At 40.9% G+C, this 21868-nt stretch overlaps 1 protein-coding gene across 1 annotated transcript in view; it reads right to left on the bottom strand.

The window, feature by feature from the left end:
- ATP13A5 (ATPase 13A5) overlaps positions 1-21868 on the bottom strand; it is a 97623-nt gene that overhangs the window by 71426 nt on the left and 4329 nt on the right. The window contains exons 2-6 of the mRNA XM_038748787.1: positions 10863-11036; positions 6976-7122; positions 6587-6657; positions 6412-6492; positions 2781-2850 (exon numbers count right to left, since the gene is read on the bottom strand). Of these exons, the coding sequence (XP_038604715.1) occupies positions 2781-2850; positions 6412-6492; positions 6587-6657; positions 6976-7122; positions 10863-11036 (543 nt within the window). The remainder of the gene's footprint in view (positions 1-2780; positions 2851-6411; positions 6493-6586; positions 6658-6975; positions 7123-10862; positions 11037-21868) is intronic.

Genomic DNA, 21868 nt, shown 5'->3' with positions numbered 1-21868 from the left:
TAAGACTTCACTTCCCCTACTCCCTCTCTTACTTCCATGTTGCCTGTGCACTTGGATCAGTACTTTTTAAGCACTTGATAGTCACCCCACCCTCAGCCCAACAGTACTTATGTGCATACCATAATTCATTTTAGTGTCTGTCTCCCCCTCTAGACAGTAAGATCCTTGAGGGCAGGGGGCTTGCAGGTGAACTCTATTATATTGCACTCTCCCAGGCGCTCAGTACTGCACTTGGCACACAGTAAGCGCTCAAGAAATACTACTGATTGATTAATTGACATTTTCTTTGAAGGAATTTCTAACCCTCTTCTGACAAAGCCCCAGGCTACTCACTTTTAGGGCAAGATATGAAGAGGAACTTCCTACTTGATCTACCTAGATGGAGTGGAACTATCAGGTGGTCTGTTTGTTAGTATTGCTGATGATTGAACTATTTTAATCAATCAATCTTATCTATTGATCACTGTGTACCTGTATTAAGCACTTGGGAGACTGCAACATAAGAGTTGGTAGACACTTTCCATTCCCACTGGGAGTTTACAGTCTAGAGGGGAAGCTACAGATTTTATTGTTTACACACTGTGCTGGACACAGTTTTAACAAGCTAATGACCACTGTACCTTTCATTTAAGGATATTGCAGTCTTTTACACTACTCTCACTAGTCAGTCAGTCAGTGGTATTTATTGAGTGCTTACTATGTGCAGAGCACTGTACTAAACGCTTAGGGGAGCACAATATAACAGAAACATTCCCTGCCCACAATATGTTTCCAGCTTAGAGGGGGAGACAGACATTAACATAAATAAATACATTTCTGCAAAACCCATAGAGCCCAGGCCTAATCACTATTCCAACTGAATAGGTGGAAAAATTGAGATCCCTGGAAGTTAAATGACTGAAATGACTCTTTCTAGGGCACCCAGAAGCAGGAGTCCCTCTCAAATTCCAGACTCCTCACCCCCATTGCATATATATCCCATCAACTATTGTCTCATTATATCTCATAATTTCAAATCATGAGTAAATAGTAGATCATTTATTATTCATTCTGTCATCTCTATGGTCTAACTATACATCTTCCCAGGTTTTTACTATCTTCCCCCAACCCAATCAATCTCACCCTTAATTATTTCACCCTCCCTCTGCAATTCCAGTAAAGAGAACATAACTAAAGGGAAGGTGGAGATAGAAGTCCATAGTGTGAGTCAAAAAGCTCATTCAGAGTTCGTTAAGAGATTTCATCTTAGAAGATGTCTCTTGGGAATGATAAATGGAATGAAACATCAGCTCAAGCCAATTTTTCCCCCCTTTATAGTCTTCTAGTCATCTAGAGTGTATAAATGAAATTCTATTTTAATCTTGGCGTGCCCTGACATCTGGATATCAAGCTAATAGGTTCTTGAACACTCATTATCAAGCTGCTTTTTTGGGAAAAAAATATTTTAAAGCATGCAGATATTTTTCTTTTTCTATTTTTAGTCGTTTCAGAGCAGTAACCTATGACATTGTTTCAGCATTAACATATTTTACTGACAAATGATAGCTGTTCTGTTGGTGTAGTACAAAATCTTCTAATGGAACTAGAGAACATGAGGAGAAGAACTTGTATTCTGATTTTCTGTGTCCTTGGTAGCACATTGAATCAACACTAACTCAAGGGAAGAGCATTCCCTAAACCAGGAGCAGGATAGGCAAGATTGAGGTATTGGTGAATAAATTGACATTAGAGGAATGAAGCGAGCATTTTGGGTGGTTGTAGGAAATCAGCGATGTAAGATAAGAGGGGGCAAGCTAATTGCTTTAAAGCCAATGGGAAGGAGTTTCTTTTTGAAGTGGAAGTGGATGGGCAGCCACTGGACTTTTTTGAGGGGTGGGGAGATAGGGACTAATTTTTTTTTTTTTTAAGAAAAGTGATCCAGACAGCTGAGTGAAGGGAGGCTGATGCATTTGTCAAGATGGGCTAAGATAGGTTTTTGGATCAGCATAGTAGCAATTTGGATGGAGAGCAAAGGGCAGATTTTAGTGATGTTTTGAAGGTAGAACTGACAGGATTTGGTAACGGATTGAATGTATGGTTGAATGAAAGAGATGAGTCGAAGATAATGCCAAGGTTATGGGCTTGCGGTTCATGGAGGATGGTGGTGCTGTCTACAGTGATGGGAAAGTCATGGAGAGGACAGGGCTTGGATGGGAAGGTGTGTTCAGTATGACTAATGATAATTGAGGCATTTGTTAAGCACTTACTATATTCCAAGTATTGTACTAAGTGCTGTGGTAAATTCAAGATAATCAGGTTGGACACAGTCCCTGTCACCACATGGGGCTTACAGTCTCAGAGGGCAGGTAAAAAGGTATTGGATCTTCATTTTACAGATTAGGAAATGGAGGCATAGAGAAATTAAATAATTTGTCCAAGGACACGTGGTAGGCCAATGTCAGAGCTAGGGTTAGAACCACTGGGGCACATTGGCAGCAAATCTAGTGGCATCTTAGTGGTCTGTCAGAATTGGTGTAGCTTCCTAAGGAACCTGATTTATAATCATGGAAAAGCTAAATCAGGGGAAGCATTTTGCTCAACAAATAATTTCCAGAGGTTCTCATTTTCAGGAAATGACAAAAATACAATGCCTGGCCTCACTACTTTTGTTCAACAAGCACTACAACAAGTTTGCCCTGAAAACCCATAGTGAAGGAATCTTTAAAGAACATTTTTACACTGATTCAAGCTTTTAGGCAGAAGGGTTATCCCTCTCTCAATGGCCCCTGTAAACAGGTTACCTGTTTAAAAAGTAACTTCCAAATAGGTTGAATTTCAACCTCAATGGCATTTGGTCCACAAACAAATCTCCTGCAAAAGATGGTCAAATTATTAATATTAGAAACAAAGCTATTGAATTTTTTATGATAGGTGTTAAGCGCTTACTGTATTTCAAACACTGTCCTACACTCTGGGATAGATTAAATAATAATAATAATAATAATAATGATGGCATTTGTTAAGCGCTTTCTACGTGCGAAGCACTGTTCTAAGTGCTGAGCACTGTTCTAAGCGCTGGCTAAATAGGTCAGACCAGTCCCCATTCCAATGGGGCACTCAGTCTAAGAATTGAAAATGCTAACTAAATAATCATGAAGAACCACTGTTTCCTTGTTAATCCTTTGACACTATTATTGAAAATTATGTAAAAACTCCTTTTGCCTATCAGATCAAGCCTCTAATTTAAATCAGGGTCAGGGAGTTGAGTGTAGAAAATAGTGAGGATAACTGAGGTAAAACAGAGTAATTAATCAGTAGTATATATTGATTCCTTACTGTGGGCAGAGCCTACATAAGATGGAGGAGAGTAGAAGAGGGTGATCTGGTTTGAGGAAGCCTCACGAGGTTGGAACTCTGGAATTGATGATCAGGAGTCTAAAACTGATATGTGCAATGACTAACAACACCCTTGAGAGAGGGAAGTGATACAATTTGATTGTCTTCAAAAGAGAATTTCTTCTACTAGAGATGAAAATGGATTGGAATAAGGAGAAAATGGAGGTTGGAAGACCAGCTCCTTTACAGGCAGTCAGTCAATCATATTTAAGGTATTTAAGCTTGCATGGAGGATGGTAGCTGTGTAAATAATAATAATAATGGTATTTGTTAAGCGCTTCCTATGTGCCAAGCACTGTTCTAAGCACTGGTGTAGATACAAGGTAATCAGGTTGTCCCATGTGGGGCTCACAGTCTTAATCCCTATTTCGCAGATGAGGGAACTGAGGCACAGAGAAGTTAAGTGATTTGCCCAAAATCACCCAGCTGATAAGTGGCAGAGCCAGATCAGAACCCACAAACTCTGATTCCCAAGCCCGTGCTCTTTCCACTAAGCCATGCTACTTCTTAGATATAGATTTGTAAAATATTAGAGGAAACATCAACACCACTTTTGAGGGGCAAAAGATTGCTCTAAGATTGAGAGCATGAGGGCAAGGGAATATAGGACCAACAGCCATGGTAAAGTAAGTAAGGAGCGGGAATTCTGATGAGATGAGGATCACAGTTTTAAACATGTTGAACCTGTTTCTCTCCACAACTAGATGAAAAAGTTTCCGCAGTTATGAAGGGAAAGGGTAACGTTTCCCCCAGTATACCCTGGGCTACACTCTGTCAGAACATCATGAACCTAATAGGTAGTGTAGATATTTAAAATAATAAATATGGAACACACACAGATCCCTGACATATTTCTCCTGCAGCTGTGGAAATTATTTATCTGGTGATACCTGGGAACAACTGGGATGGGACCTACTGCTTCCAGAAGCTACCAAAGACTAGAAGCTGGCAATGATGACCCACCCCTTAATGACAGTAGAGTGGCAAGGGAAAAAAAAATCTTGGGTACTCCTAGGGAAGGTTAAAAATCTGATAATCTCTGAGCACTAGCATAACAAGGCCATCCAGTAGGACGTTGATTGTTTCTATGTGGTTTCCATCACCAAGTTTCAGGGATAGATGAATTAAATGCAGGTCCATATTTTCTGGATCAATCATTTGAAATAGTAGGCCTACTTTTACCTGTAATTATTTTGTACTTTCTACACTTTTGAACTATTTATTTATGTATGAAGTGTTACATGCATCATCTTCTTGGCATGTTGTGTGTAGATAGTCAAAGGATCCATTAAGGGATAGGTTGTTGAGTTATCATAAAATGGTAAAAATTGAAGGGTGTTTGATATTCAGCTCTTGAAGCTGGTAACTTGTGTCCTTGAAAGATGAATGTACAGGTTTTAGGGCATGTCTATCATAAGGTTGAGGCTGAATTGAACATTAGCTCCTCTCTAGTCTGTAAACTCCTTGTGAGCAGGAAATGTGTCTACCAACTCTGTTATATTATACTCTGCCAAGTACTTAGGAGAGTGTTTGGCACAGAGTAAATGCTCAGTAAATATGACTGGCTGGTTGATTGACTGAGGATGAATTTTAAGGCTCCAGGAAAGAAAAAAAATGCCAGTCTCCTTGTTGACCAGAAAGAACTAACTTCTTAGCAAATAGTTATGTGAGCTATGAGTTGGGATATGCCAACTTTAGCACTGATCCTTAGAAGTGGCATTTCATCAATTTCAGGTTTTTCTAGGGTGTCATTTCTTCATGAACAAAGTTGAAACATTATATTTATAAATACTCTCAATCCAGATGAAGGATTCAGTGTGGATGTGTCAGGTTATGAGTGGATTACAAATGCTACAAATTCCTGACTGCAAGGTGGGGATGGAAAGGCTGGAAAAAGCTGTTTAGGAATGGAGATTTGAAAGAGAGATCACATTTTGAAAAATTCTCTCCTCATTTTTTTTGATAATGCCAGGAGATTTACCCATGATTCTCAAAAGAAATGTGACAAGAAGGAAACTACATGGAGGCTACTTGGACTAGTGGTAAGAGCTTGGGTCTGAGAGTTAAAGGGCCTGAGTTCTGATTCCAGGTCTTCCACTTGTCTACTGGGCGACCTTGGAAAACTCATTTAACTTCCTTGTGCCTCAATTTTCTCATCCAAAAAATGGAATGAAATACCTGTTCTCTCTCTCTGTCAAACTGCGAATACCATGTAGGACAGGGTCTGTATCTGACTTGATTATCTTGTAATTGCCACAGTGTTAGTACAGTGGTTAGCACATAGTAAGCATTAAACAAATAGCCCTGTTATTATTAGTGAGGAAAGCATCTTTCAAATGTTACATTCAGCCCAGATTTTCCCTTTGGACTCGACAGTGTTAAAATAACGTGTCATTCTGGAATGCTCTGAGTGTTGTAGGGAAGAGAAAAGGAGAAGGGAAGGAAAAAAAAAGGATGGGAATTGATGGGAAAAGGGAAAAAAAATCTATTCCACACTTGGATTTTCTCCAACAGCTTGGTTATTGCTAAAATGCAGCCAGAAAATCGGTAATATCCCTGTTCATTAGCTTTAAGCAACTGTCACCCTCTAACTCACCCAAAAAGTGGTGTGTTAGTGAGGCTGTTTTATGGCCACAGAAAGGCCATTGAACACACCCCAGAGAAAACCCTGGAAATCATTCCTGCTACCTTTGTCCCCTTCCTGCCTCTGTTCCTCTTCCTTCTTTGGTCTTTAGGGATAATATTTGGGCATGGGAATGATTTTTAGAGATTCTACGCCTGTATGTGCAGATATGTGATGCATGAGAATATCTGTATTTTACATCCCTGAAGGAAGCAAGATGCAATGCCTGAAACACTAGCCCATCCTTTTGCCCAAGCCAAGTGGGAAGATTTGGGTTATTCTATTCAAAGCATTCAATGAATTGAGATTAATCCTGGTTGAGGGAAGATTAAACCCTGAACAACAAATATCAGCTATTACTCGCATCTAATTCATCCAAAGCGCAAACTTTCAAGAAGTGCTATGAACTGTACCTAATTTCTTGCTCTTCACTGGTCAGACCAGCTCCAAACATATAATGTATATCATAACAGGAGTAGCTGTCATTTAACAACCTAGGAAGATAGAAGCAAGAAAATCTCAGCTGACGGCCTTCCAAAATTGGTGGGTGTTCCCCTGCCACTATAGCAAATAATCACAGAAACTCACCCAACTTTCTGAAACTGTTCCTCGGAGGTGTTCCAAACATACCTGATTTTCTGCACCTGAATGCATCGCACCTACAAAAACAAATATTATAGCACTAATGTTATACAATATTTAAAACTTGTATGTAGTAACAAAGGGAGGTTTTTAATAAATCGATCAATGGCATTAACGAAGTGCTTACTACATGCCGAGCACCGTATTAAGTGCTTTGGAAAGTGCAATACAACAGAATTGGTAGACATGATCCTTGCTCACAAGGAGCTCAGTCTAACGTTTTTCACTTGCAAACATGTTCTTGCCCCTTGATTTCTGACAATGGCAATGACAAAGGAGCTTTCAACCTCCCAAGGTCAAGATATCTTGAATGACAGTTAATCGAAACCACTTACCTTTGATTCTGGATTTGACATGATTTTGTTTATGATAGAGTGCTGGTCAGTAACCAGAGACTCATTTTCATTTTTGTTCCTAAGAGCCTTCAGCGTAGACAAGTCGAGGTAGATCACTTTCTTCCTTGTGTACTTCTGAAATTCATCCTAGGAAAATACCATCCATCCAGGTGAACTATCAAGGCTTCTTTGTATAGTGGTGTGAACAGATTTTTTTTATGGTATTTGTTAAGCACTTACTATGTGCCAGGCACTGTTCTAAAAGCGCTGGGGTAGATATAAGTTAATCAGTGCATGTCCCACATGGGGCTCCCAGTCATAATCCCCATTCTACAGATGAGGTAAATGGCAGGGAATTTGTGTCTTCCCCAAGGTCACACAGAGGACAAGCAGTGGAGCCAGGACTAGAACCCAGGTAAAAATGATAATAACTATGGTAATTGTTAAGTACTTACTATGTGGCAAGCACTATTCTAAGGTCTGGCAAAGATACAAGTTAAACAGTTTGGACACAGTGCCTGTACCATATTGGGCTCACGAACGTAATTCCCATTTTATAGATGAGGTAACTGAGTCCCGGAGAAGTTGACTTTGCAAAAGTGACACAGCAGAAATATGGCAGAGTTGCAATTAGAACCCAAGTCCTTCTGACTGCTAGGCCCATGCTCTAATCACTAGACAATGCTGCTTCTCAATGCTTCTCAAGACATCAACAGACTTCCTGCTTCAGGCAGAACAGAAACACTTGTAATTTAGGGGACTTCCTCTCATCCCACAAAAGGCCTCTGACAGGACCCATTTGAGTCCCACTTTCAGTCAGAGTGGCAGGAAATTGTTTCCACTTGCTCACCTTCATTTCTCTCTCCTTTTTTTTCCTACTCTTTTTTGGTGGCAGCAGCAGTTGCCATGATGCAAATCAACAGACCCCTTTCTTGGCATGTTCACTGCATCATGTCTCTATTGAGACAACCTTTGAGAATCCTCTGAGAAATGTCCTGATAAATCAATCAGTCAATCAATCACTGGTATTTATTGCATACTGACTGTGTGTAGAGCACTGTACTAAGCACTTGAGATAAATTAATGGCATTTATTGAACATCTACTGTGTGTAGAGCACTGTACTAAGTGCTTGGGAGAGTGCATTGCAACAGAGAGCATTGCAATGAGATAACAGTTTAGACAGGGAAAAAGACATTAAGATACATTATGTATATTTGCATAAGGGTTTAGTATAGTGTTCTGCATGTAATAAGCACTCCATAAATAACACTGATTGATAAATATTATGGGGCTGGAGATGAGATGAATAACAAGTGCTTAAAGGTTAGAGATTAAAGTGCATAGATGATGCAGAGTAAGGGAAATGTGGGATTCATTGGGGAAAGTCTCTTAGAGGAGATATGATTTTAGTATGGCTTTGAGTTGAGGAGCATGGTGGTTTGTCATATATGGAGGGGGAGGGAGTTTCATACTGAAGGAAAGATTTGGGCAAGAGGTCGTTGGTGAGATACATGGGAATGAGGTACAATGAATAAGTAGGTAGATGACAAATGAGCGAAGTGAGTTGGCTGGTTTGTAATACAAGATAAACCAGGTCAGGTAGGAGGGAGAAAGCAGATTGAGTGCCTTAAAGCTGGTGGGAAGGAGTTTCTGTTTGATACAGAGGAATTGGCAACCAGTGGTATATCTTGAAGAGTGCAAAGACATGGACTGAATTTTTTTTAGGAAAATGATCAAGGCAGCAAGATGAAGAATGGACTGGGGAGAGGAGAGTTAAGAAGCAGAGTGTTCAAGCAGGAAAGCTGCTGTAGTAAAGATAAGGTAGCCGAAGTGCTTCAATCAGTTAGGTATCAGTTTGGATGGAGAGGAAGGGGTGGACTCTTAGAGATGTTTTGAAGGTAGAACCAACAGACTGAGTAATGGGCTTGAGTGAGAGCTACGAGTCAAGGGTAATGCCAAAGTTATATAAGGGCTTGTGAGACAGGGAGAATGGAGGTGTAATCTACAGTTATGGGAAAGTCAGTGAAATGACAGAATTTAGGTGGGAAAGATGAGGAGGCCTGTTTTGGACGTGTTCTGTTTGAGATCTCAGTGGGACATCCAAGAAGAGTTGTCCTGAAGGCAGGGAGAAATGTAAGGCTGAGGAGAGGAGAGCGGTCTGGACTGGAGAAATAGATTGGGGAATCATCTGCATAAAGATGGTAAATGAAACCATAGGAGCAAATGAGTTTTCCAAAGAAGTGTATGTAGATGGAGAATAGAAGGGATCCAGAACTGAGTTCTGAAGTACTTCTACAGTTATAGGGTGGGTGGCAGAAGAGAAGCCAGGAAAAGACCAAGACAGAGTGGCCAGAGAGTTAGGGGGAAAGGGAAGGGTTAGTGATGCCAAAGTCAGATAATGTTTCCAGAAGAAGGGGGTGCTGAAGGAAGCAGAGAGGTCAAGGTGGATTAGGATGGAATAGAGGCCTTTGGATTTGGTAAGAAGGAAACCATTGGTGATCTTAAAGAAGAACATTTTTCCTGAAGTAAAGGGGGCAGAAGCCAGGTTGGCAAGGGGTTGAGGAGAGAGTTGCTCTGCACACAGTAAGCACTCAGTAAATATCATTGATTGATCGATTGAGAGTTGGAGGAGAGGAAGTGAAGACAGCAGGTTTGGACTACTTACTCAAAGAGTTTGGATAGAAATGGTGGGAAAAAGAAGCAGAAGCAGCATTGCTTGGAGGATGGAGCATGAGCCAGGGAGTTGGAGGACCTGGGTTCTGATTTCAGCTCTGCCAATTGTTTGCTGTGTGACCTTGGGCAAGTCCTTTAACTTATCTGTGCTTCAACTGGTAGGTGTGGATTAAATACCTGTTCTCTCTCCTGCTTAGCCTGTGAGCCCCATGTGGGACCTAATTAATTTTTACCTACCCTCGTGCTCAGAACAGTGTTTTGACACATAGTAAGCACTTAACAAATACTATTATTTTTAAAAAAGCCCACCTTTTTCTAATGGTCAGGGCAGACAACAGCACTTCAGTCACTGATTGACTCAGTTGATGGGGGCATGGGATATGATGGTGATTGGCAGCCACTCTCTATTTTCTCCTTATTTCCAACTCTCCTTTTAACTTCTCTCTGTCCGCCCAACCACACTCAGTCCTTGCCTAACTCCTCCCTTTCTTTTTACCTCTCCCTTTTCTTTTTTTGTTCCCCTTTCTCCCTCATGAGCTTCAAAGAAACTGACCACCTTATTTTAAATTCACAGTGGAAACATTCAAATAAATCCTTCAGTAAGGAATTGACACCCCTGAAATGGAGTCAGGGCTTAACACCAATTTTGTTAATATGTTTTGTTTTGTTCTCTGTCTCCCCCTTCTAGACTGTGAGCCCACTACTGTTGAGTAGGGACCGTCTCTATATGTTGCCAACTTGTACTTCCCAAGCGCTTAGTACAGTGCTCTGCACACAGTAAGTGCTCAATAAATACAATTGAATGAATGAATGAATAAGTGCTTCTAGAATGGAATCGTTCCGAAAATACCAGCTTAGAACTGTCCTTCTCACCCTGGAAAATTCTTACCCTAATCATCTTTCACCCTTTGTCTCATTTGGCTTTATAAACCTATGAAAATGTTAACTCACTGTGGGCTGGGAATGCCTAGCAACTGTTATACTGTACTCTCTCAAGCACTCAGTACAGTTCTCTGCACACAGTAAGCACTCAGTATGACTGATTGACTGAATTTGGTGAAAGAGAAATGCTGATGGCTTATCTCAGTAAAGCTCAAACATGGAAGAATCTCTACAATGCTTTGTAGTATTTCTGCTTATATGCCCCCCAAAATGATCGTAGTGGGAGCACATTCGCAGCATTGTAATAGAAAGTTAAAGGGGAAAACCCACCGTTGTCCTAAGCAATACAGTGTCTGCTTCTTGCAGTGGACATGGAATGCATTGTGCCCAAACATTCCATTCCGGTCTCCAATATAGAGCCAGGAGAAGAATCCCACAGGACAAGATGGATCCAGCCATGCATAGGGCTTTCCGGAAGCATTGTGTTTGATAACCAAATACCTCCTATGGAGCAAACAATATGTGTATTGTCATAAATGTGTATATATATATATAAAATACACATATATTTAAAAATGAATTGATTCCCCAAAACACGAGTTAACCGTGGAAGCAAATCTGTTAGGAGAGGAATCTGGGATTTAGCTTACTAGGAGTTAATAGCTGTCAGCATATCTAATTAACATAATAATAATAATGATAATGATGGTATTTGTTAAGCATTTACTATATACCGGTCACTGTCTAAGTACTAGGGTGGATATAAGGAAATCAAGTTGGACACAGACCCCTGTCCCATTTGGGTCTCTCAATCTCAATCCCCACTTTACAGATGAGGGAACTGAGTCACAGAGAAGTGAAGTGACTTGCCCAAGTTCAAGCAGCAGACAAGTGGCAGAGCCAGGATTAGAACCCATGACCTTCCGATTCCCAGGCCTTTGCAACAACATGTTGCTTTTCACAATAATAACTGCGGTATTTACATGCTTATTATATGTCAAGCATTATACTAATGTGTAAGGGTAGGTACAAGATAATCAGATCAGGCACAGACCCTGCCCCATGTGGAATTAGAACATGAATCCCTATTTTACAGATGAGGAAAATGAGGCCCATTGAAGTTAAGTGACTTGTATGAGGTCAAACAACTGCTGAGCGACAGATCAGGATTAGAACCCGGGTCCTCTGACTCCCGGGCCTATGCTCTTTTCACTGAGCAACTCTAATTCTCCTTGAAAGTTTCATATTATTCTACTGGTACAGGGAGCTATACACAAGGGAGAGCAACAGAAGTTGCAACTTGAGCTCCAAGTAAAAATACTTGCCAGAGTTTTCCCAACAACTGCTAAACATGAGCGAAGTAACCAACACTAAAGGTGCTTTCTTCAGGGAAAATTTCTTTACCCTGGCCCAGCTCAAATTTCCCCTTGATCTGTAAAGCCTAATGGCGTATAATCCAAATTGAATGTAAACTAAGGCACAAATTAGAAGAAATTATAAATGTAGAATGAAGGTTAGAATTTCAAGTTTTTTTCCCATGGGTGTAAAGTTCCCTGGATGCTGAAGGCATCTGAAAATGGGACAAGAAGGGTTTATTTATTTTGGAGTTTAACTCAATGTTCAGATTTTGAATGCCACATCTTTTAGTATATTCATTATTATTAACAAAAGAGATGATCAGAACTCATTCTGCCATGTTTTTCATGCTCTCTCTTTCTCCTTTCCACCTATGGGAAATCTCTTCAGACCCACTTCTGCACCTCCCACCCACCCTAGGTAGGGGTATATCTGTGTAGCAGTGGCAATACGGTCCCAAGAATGTGGTGACGATCATCTGGGCTACGTTTTTCTCTCTGTCCCAACCATCCCTTGAAGATTACCAGCAGCTTTTCCAAATCTTCAACTCTGTGTTAAAGATGCCAATCCTTCCACTGCCTGTTCCTAACCCTGATGATCTTGCCAACTACTTTGTTGATAAAATCGAAGCCACAAGGAGCCAACTTCCCACTGTCTCCCCACCACCAACCTTCTACTGCTGCTGCCTCCTTTTTCCAACACTTCTCAGCTCTCTCTCAAGAAGGGTCACCTTCCAGCTTTCTAAACCAATGCCCTTTATCTACATTCTTATTCTAGCCCTATCCACCTCCTAAAATCAATACTTTCTAATCTCCTCCCCTCCCCTGCCTCTATGCCATTTTCAGTCTCTCACTCTTCTGGCCATTTTCCTCTGCCTTCAAACATGTTCGTCTCACTCATATTAAAGAACCTTTTCCCCACTCCAAGGTCACCTCCAGCTATTGTCCCATCTCTCTGCTCACATTACTTTCCAAAATATTTGAACAGAACCTCTACACCCATTGCCTTTATTTCCCCTCCATCACTTCTTCTTGCCCCGATTTTGCTACCAAGAGTGAATTCTCTAAATGACTGCTATGATCTCCTTATAGTCAAGTCCATAGGGCTATTCTTTGTCTTGATTCTCCTTGACCACTCAGCTGCTTTTGACACAATGGATCACTCTCATCTCCTAAATCATTATCAAGCCTTAGTTTCAGTGGCATCATACTAACCTAGTTAGTTACCTCTCTGACCATGCCTTTTCAGTTTGGTTTACTGGCTCCTCCTCTACCTCTTGTCCTCTTACTGTGGCCATCCTGCAAAGCTCTCTTATGGGTCTCCTACTCTTCTCATTCTATTCTGCTGTTTGTGAACTATCCACTCACATAGCTTCTGCTATGAACTCTATGTGGACAACTCCCAAATCTATCTCTCTAGCCCTGACTTCTCATCTGATCTGAAATCCTATATTTCCTCTTGCCTCCACAATATCTCCACTTAGCTGTCATATTAGAGCCTCAAACTCATTATGTCTAAAACATCTCATCTCTTAGAGAAGCAGCGTGGCTCAGTGGAAAGAGCCTGGGCTTGGGAGTCAGAGGTCATGGGTTCTAATTCTGGCTCCACTGCTTGTCAGCTGAGTAACTTTGGGCAAGTCACTTAACTTCTCTGGGCCTGTTACCTCATCTGTAAAATGGGAATTAAGACTGTGAGCCCCAAGTGGGACAACCTGATCTCCTTATATCCCTCCCAGCACTTAGAACAGTGCTTTGCACATTGTAAGCACTTAACAAATACCATCATTATTATTATTATCTCATCTTTCCTCGCTAAACCTACTCCTCCTAACTTTCTCTTCTCAATCAATGATACTTCCTCATTCCCTCTCCCAAAAGCCCACAGCTTCAGTGTCATTTTCAACCTTTCATTCTAATTCAACTCACATTCAATCTACTGCCAAATTCTGCCAGTTCTTCCCTCACAAAATCTCCCCATATCTAATCCTTCCTCTCCCCTCAAGAAGCTACTGCTCTGGTACAAGTGCTGAACGTATCATGGTAGGAGTCTTGGATCATCCTTCTCACTAGTCTCCCTGTCTCTAGCCTCTACCATCTCCAGTCAAAACAACATGCTGCTTCACAGGTCGATTTCTTAAATAATACTTGTCACACATCTCTCCTCTCCTTTCAGCTCGACTCCTGTGTCCCTCCACATCAAACATAAATTCCTCGCAATTCACTTTATGGCTCTGTACCAGCTCAATCATGTCTGCCAACTCTATTATATTGTATTCTCCCAAGTTTATTATGGAGAAGCAGCATGGCGTCGAGGATACAGCACAAGCTTGGGAGTCAGAAGGTCATGGATGCTAATTCCAGCTCTGCCACTTGTCTTCTGTGTGACTTTGGGAAAGTCACTTCACTTTTCTGGTCCTCAGTTACCTCATCAGTAAAATGGGGATTGAGATTGTGAGCCCAACATGGGACAGGGAACTGTATCCACCCCGATTTGCTTGTATCCATCCCAGCACTTAGAACGGTGCCTGGCACATAGCAAGTACTTAAAAAATACCATTATTATTATTACTATTAATAATAATAAAGAACTCTGTACACAGTAAGCACTCAACAAATGCCATTGATTAATTGATAGATCAATCCTACTATTAAAACTTCCAGATCCCTGTGGTCTCTGTGGTTAGTGCTGAACCTCTACCCCTCAGCAACATGAAAGAGGGGATGAACTTTTCCAATCTGTGCTCTTTGCTCTCTTCTGGCCATTTTCTAATTAGCGAGAGAACTTTCCATTTGGAATCAATGCATTGTCAAGCTACCGAAACTGAGTTGCAAACAAGTGCAGCTCATAGGAATCACAGCTGATACTGCCAGATGTACTTTCAGTCACTAAATTCAGCTGCAGATTCTTCTCACTGGTACAGAGAGGCCTTTTATCCTGTGCTGCTTATTGGTAAATATGAGTGCTTTGGAAATGTTTGCACTATTGAATGACTCATATTTGAAGGATATAATAATAATAATAATGCTGGCATTTATTAAGTGCTTACTATGTGCAAAGCACTGTTCTAAGTGCTGGGGTAGATACAAGGTAATCGAGTTGTCCCACGTGGGGCTCACAGACTTAATCCCCATTTACAGATGAGGTAACTGAGGCCCCAAGAAGTGAAGTGCCTTGCCCAAAGTCACACAGCTGATGTGGCAGAGCCGGGATTTGAACCCATGACCTCTGACTCCAAAGTCCGGACTCTTTCCACTGAGCCACGCTGCCAAAGTCCGGACTCTTTCCACTGAGCCACGTGGGCACTGGAGTAGAATATTATAATTTTAATGCAACCATGTACATTTTTAGGGTGATACTGCACAAACGCTTTAAACAACTATTTATTGAGCTCCCACTGCTTATATTTAATAATGATGGCATTTGTTAAGCACTTACTATGTGCAATGCACTGCACTTTACTATATAATCCAGGTTACTGAGTTAATCGCAAATAGAAAAAATAGTTCAAAATTCCTGAAAAAGTACAGAGCTTAAATAAATTATCCCTCTTTGGGATTAGCTGGACTGTGTCACTCAGAATGGAAGATAATTTAATATCGAATGTAATGTTGCCCTTTCTTTCTGCCTGTCTTGAAAATGCTATCTTTTTAAATATACCAATGATAACTGATATATTGAGTCACATTCTGAGTTATTTATATGGTGCTTATTACCAAAACTCCTAAATATTTTAGCTAAAAAAATTACATTTAACACATGGAAAATATTGGTGGGTGGTGGGTTTTTGCATGGCTATTAGATGGGATTAATAATTCCTTGATTCCTCTTTCAGACTGCCTAGTTACACAGTCAGAAAGACTGATACTATCACCTTTGGATCCTTGGCACCTTGACCTAACAAGAAGGTAGAGGGTTCATAGAAGCAGAGGAAGATAAATGGAAAGGGACAGAGAAACAGAGACTCAAAAGGGAGAAGAGGGGGGAAAATATGGTATTTGTTCATTCAATTCATTCACTCAATCATATTTATTGAGCATTTACTGTGTGCAGAGCACTGTACTAAGCGCTTGAAAAAAAGCCAGGTTCCACGGAGATTTGAATTCGGATCGCTGAATTCAGAGTTCAGAGTGCTAAGCATTATACCATGGAACCAGCACTTACTATATGATGAGCACTGTTCTAAGCCCTGGGATAGATACAAGGTAATCGGGTTGTCCTACGTAATAATAATAATAATAATAATAATGATGGCATTTATTAAGTGCTTACTACATGCAAAGCACTGTTCTAAGCACTAGGGAGGTTACAAGACGCTCAGGTTGTCCCACGGGGGGCTCACAGTCAATCCCCATTTTACAGATGAGGTAACTGAGGCACAGAGAAGTTAAGTGACTAGCCCAAAGTCACACAGCTGACAACCGGCAGAGCCGGGATTCGAACCCCTGACCACTGACTCCAAAGCCCGTGCTCTTTCCACCGAGCCACGCTGCTTCTCCACATGGGGCTCATAGTCTTAATTTCCAGTTTACAGATGAGGTAACTGAGGCACAGAGAAGTTAAGTGACTTGCCCAAGGTCACACAGCAGACAAGTGACAGAGCTAGGATTAGAACCCGTGTCCTTTGACTCCCAAGCCCGGGCTCTTAAAGAGAACAGGGAGAGGGATTGGGTTGCTTACCATCCACCATGCTCACTTGGCTGCTCTAACACCAATCTACTCATTGCACATCAGTCTTTTCTACCTCACTGCCGGTCCCGCAGCCATGTCCTCCCTCTGGTAGCATGGCCTAATGGATAGAGCATCCTCCTGGGAGTCTGAAGGACCTGGGTTCTAATCCCAGGTCACCACAGGAAGGGAATATGAAGTGTAATGGTGAGATTCTTGCTCATTTGCAAGACGCAGTGCTGCTTTGTGAAAAGAGCACAGTCCTGGGAGTCCGAGGATGTGGGTTCTAATCCCGGCTCTGGCAGTTGTCTGCCGTGTGACCACGGACAAGTTCCCTCAACTGAAAAATGAGGATTCAGTGCCTGTTCTTCATCCTACTTGAACTGTGAGCCCCATGAGGACTGTCCAACCTGATTAGCTCGTATCTAAGTTAATAGAGACAGCGTAGAATAGTGCTTGACACATTTGTAAGCACTTAAAAAATACCCTAATGAATAAGTTAAAAAAATTGGCTCCTAATATTTAAGGTAAATCACTCAAGAACAATTATTGGGAATTGGTAATATTCGGAGATCCTCTCACTGGAATAAGGAAAAGAAAAAGAATAATTGGCATTTTGACAAAGTATATAAACTTAGATTATCTGAGACTCATTGTTCAGTGAGAAAAAAAATGTTGGGAACAGTACTTTCACTTAAGCGCATTTACATATTTATTATTGTAACATTCCTTTCTGCCAAATATAATGTATCATTTTTCACAGGAATTTGTAGCTTCAGATGAGAGTTTGGTTGCTTGACTAAGAAAGCCTAAATATGGTGGATGCATATGGGGTCTTTTGAATCCATATTCTAATTAAATGATGACATTTGCCTAATTAAATATTTTTTATAATGGTACTAATTTCTGTTGCTCTAGTCATTAGATTATTTCAATCGTGTCAGTCTGTACTTTCTACAGATTGACTGTTATATTGGGATACACTAACAAATTCACCCGCATCACAGGTTTGAACAGAAAGTGGACACTGTCTGGATTTGGCTGTCCTGAGAAATTCTGGGGATTTATAAGCACAAAAAAGCAAATTCTAGAGCAAAAACATGCAAGCCAGGGTCAGTCCGGAAATTTTACAAAGCAAGGTGGAGGCAGTAACCAGCTCAGAGTGCTTGAGAAAATTAGAACAGTGACAATGGGTTTAGGGGGCCAATCTAGGAAAATGCTAGGAAGTGTCACCTGAACTCTAAGACTGAACAGGAAGAACTGCGAAACTGGGATGACCTGAGAAGACATACTATGAGGAGAAGAGAAGGAAAGGGGAGGAAGGAGGTAGCATTTGAGTTTCTCCTTCAGGGAGCAATGAAGGGAGAGGTTGGGAAGAGGGTGTATGGGGGAAAAAAAATGTCTGCATGATGACCGATGGCAATTCTGGCTTTTGCCTGGGGGGAATTGGTCAGCTAAGGAGTGGGAAGAGTTGTTCCAATGGGTTGTTCCTTAAATGTCAGTATGGAAATGAATCAGAGAAACATGGATGATCATTTTGAAGTCAGTTTTCACTAAATAATGGTCTATGAAGGCAGGTATCTATTGTACTTTCATTCAATTGGATTTATTGAGTGCTTACTGTGTGCTCCTAAGCACTTAGAACAATGCTTTATATGTGGAAGATATTCAATAGTTTTAATAGATTTTAATTGATTATAATGCAGAGATTGCCTCCGTGAAAATACTACATTAAGGAAAAGTTCCATTATGGTACACCCTAAATGGCACTGCACACATGCACACAACTATTTCTACCCTCAAGGCCTTGTATTCTACCCAGACAGACATAACTTGTCTGAAGAACGTTCCCTAATTCCTCTATGTCTCTCTATAATGCAGAGTAAAGGTATACAGTAAAGGAAGATAAACTGTATATGTTAAAAATGAACTGGAGAGAAATGAGCAGTGGAAATATTTCTGTCCCATAAGACTACCAGTCAATCAATAGTATTTATTGAGTGTTTACTCTGTGCGAAGCCCTGTACTAAGCACTTGGGAGAGTAGACACAATCTCTCAATTCTGTGGGGAAGACAGATGCTAAGAAAAATTATAGGTAGAAGGAAGACGTGGCATATAAATCTATGTAATAATATCAATAATTATGGTATTTGTTAAGCGCTTACTATTTTCCAGGCACTGTAATAAGCACTGGGGTGGATGCAAGCAAATTGGTTTGGACATAATCCCTGTCGTGCAGAGGGTTCACAGTCTTAATCCTCGTTTTAAAGATGAGGTTGCTGAGGCACAGCGAAGTCAGGTGACTTGCCCAAGGTCACGCAGCAGATAAGTGGCAGAACCGGTTTTAGAACCCATAACCTTCCGACTCTCAGGCCCATGGTTTTATCCACTATGCCATGTAGTTAACTCCTCCTGGAGAAGGAGTGAGTATTCAGGTGTTTAGGTGAGGGGAAAGTGTTGAAGTAGCAATAAAGAGGGAAATAGTGGAGAGATGCAAAATTGATGAGGGAGGGTTTTCTTCTAAGGACCAAAGCAAAGAGAAGCAGATGTTGATAAAACCTAAAAACAGTTTTGGCTTTACTACTATTTAAACAACACTGTTGCATTGCATTTGACTATACCTGATGTGAACCTAAAGTTGTGTCCTTAAAGTCCACTTTCAGAGTTAATCATAAAAGTATCATTATCTGCCCCACCCATTTAAACAAAAATTAACAGTATAAGAAGTTTTATTCTTGGGAATTATTTGATTAATTTAATCTCTTCATTCAAAGTGGAATGAAACTCCTGATAATAAGAAATGGCAAGGGGTTTTAGAATCCTATTGTCATATTTTCTGCCCATGCACTAACTCTGTTAGGTCTTTCAACTTCATCTGCCTCCTTCTTGTGAGTTCTTAGAGGCTCAGTTAATTGCTTTTAACGGTTACCTGAAGATATTTTAAAAAATAGGAAGAAATTGAACTTGAGCATCAGGAGATGTGGGTTTTAGTCTCCGGCCAGATTAACTGTGTGATCTCAAGAAAACCATTCAACATCTTTAGTCCTCAGTTTCTTCATCTGTAAAATGGGGAATGTGATATCCATGCCTCCCTCACTTTCAGGGATGTTGTGAGAATTAAATGAGATTATTGGTGTTAAAATGATTTGGAAAAATGAAATTGTCATAGAAATTTAGGTTAATTTACTAAGGGCACAAGGTATTTTCTACTAGACCTTATCTTTAATTCAGGGACATAATTCATTCATTCATTCATTCAATCATATTTATTGAGCGTTTACTGTGTGTAGAACACTGTACTAAGCGCTTGGGAAGTATAGTCTGAGAGGAGAATACTGAAAATAAAATAAATGTATCTATCACTCAACTCCAAAATCAACAGCTGTTTTTTTAAGAGGTCACCCATTTAGTATGCCGTTGATGGCATTTGCTATATGAAGTCATCTGTATGGGGATAAAGCAGCTTATGTTACCTTGACTTGAAATAAAGTCCTTTATCTTTAAGTTAAATAGAAACCAAAGTTTAAAAAATATTGGTATATAAAAGGTTTTCTCACAGAGCTTTCTCCCGCGGGTAAAAAAAAAAAAAAGCAATGACAAAAAACGGCTCTATCCTCTTTATCAGTATGAGCTCCAAAGCATGAGCCTAGTATTTACTTTTGCCCTATGCATTTTAATAAGCTTTTCTGATTCTACAGTAACAAAGATGTGTTAAAATTCCTGGGAGGCGGGAGGGCGGTTGGCTGGTCACTGGGAGCATTTCTTTGCTTGGACTCTTTGAGATTAACCAACACAAAAGATCTTGATTGTGTCATTAAAAAAGAGCAAAATAAACTAAACAGTGAACATTCAAGAAAACAGATTCTAGCCCCAGCTCCAAAACTCATTCACTTTCAGACCCCAGGGAAGTCATCTACTGCTCATGTATTAGATTCTGGGCTTAGTATGTTCCAGAATTTAGTGGGACACTGCCCTCTGGAAATGGCCATTGATTCATTCAATCGTATTTATTGAGCGCTTACTGTGTGCGGAGCACTGTACTGAGCGCTTGGGAAGTACAAGTTGGCAACATATACAGACGGTCCCTACCCAACAGCAGGCTCACAGTCTGGAAGGGGGAGACAGACAACAAAACAAAACAGATTAACAAAATAAAATAAATAGAATAGTAACTATGTACAAGTAAAATAAATAGGGTAATAAATCTGTACAAAACCTGATAACCCGTATAGACTGTGAGCCCATTGTTGGGTAGGGACCGTCTCTACATTTTGCTGACTTGTACTTCCAAAGTGCTTAGTACAGTGCTCTGCACACAGTAACTGCTCAATAAATACGATTGAATGAATGAATGATAACCCCACTACCTCTGGGTCTGACAGTTCAAACCTCTGTCATCCCTGTGATTGACAGGTCATATCCCTGTAACCTCTGAGTTTGGGCAGGTCATAGCTCTGCCACCTCTGGGATTGACAGTTCATAGTTCTGTCATAGTTCTGGCAGTTCAAGGCCTTGAGAAGCAGTGTGGCCCAGTGGCAAGAGCCCTGGCTTGGGAATCAGAGGACATGGGTCCTAACCCTGGCTCCACCATTCGTCCGCTGTGTGACCTTGGGCAAACCACTTAGCTTCTCTGTGCCTCTGAGAAGCATCGTGGCTTAGTGGTAAGACCATGGGCTTGGGAGCCAGAGATCGTGGGTTCTATTTCCGGCTCTGCCACTTATCTGCTGTGTGACCTGGGGCAAGCCACTTAACGTCTCTGGACCTCAGTTACCTCATCTGTAAAATGAGGATTAAGATTGAGGATTAAGGGATTAAAATGAGGTGAGGCCCACGGGGGATAACCTGATGACCTTGTACCTACCTCAGTGCTTTAGAACAGTGCTCGACACGTAATAAGCGTTTAACAAATACCATCATTATTATTTATTATTAAAACCCTGTCACTTCTGGAATTGACAATTCATAGCCCTGTCACCTCTGGATTCGACAGTTCCCAGTCCTGTCACCTCTGGATTTGGCAGTTCATAACCCTGTCAACTCTCAGTTTGGCAGTCCATAGCCCTATCACCTTGGAGATAAATCTCCAATAAAGTTCATAGCTCTGTCACTTCTGGATTTGGCAGATCATAGCTCTGTCACTTCTGGGTTTGACACTTCATAATCGTGTCACCTCTAAATTTGGCAGTTCTTAGTCCTGTCACCTCTGGTTTGGCATTTCACAGCCTTGTCATCTCTGGGGTTGGCAGTTCAAAGCCCTGACATCTCTGGGACTGACTGTTCATAGTCGTGTCACCTCTGGGTTTGGCAGTATATA

This window comes from Tachyglossus aculeatus, chromosome 7 (genome assembly GCF_015852505.1).
Source record: "Tachyglossus aculeatus isolate mTacAcu1 chromosome 7, mTacAcu1.pri, whole genome shotgun sequence".
Taxonomy (NCBI): domain Eukaryota; kingdom Metazoa; phylum Chordata; class Mammalia; order Monotremata; family Tachyglossidae; genus Tachyglossus; species Tachyglossus aculeatus.
This window is presented reverse-complemented; position numbering and strand designations above follow the sequence as displayed.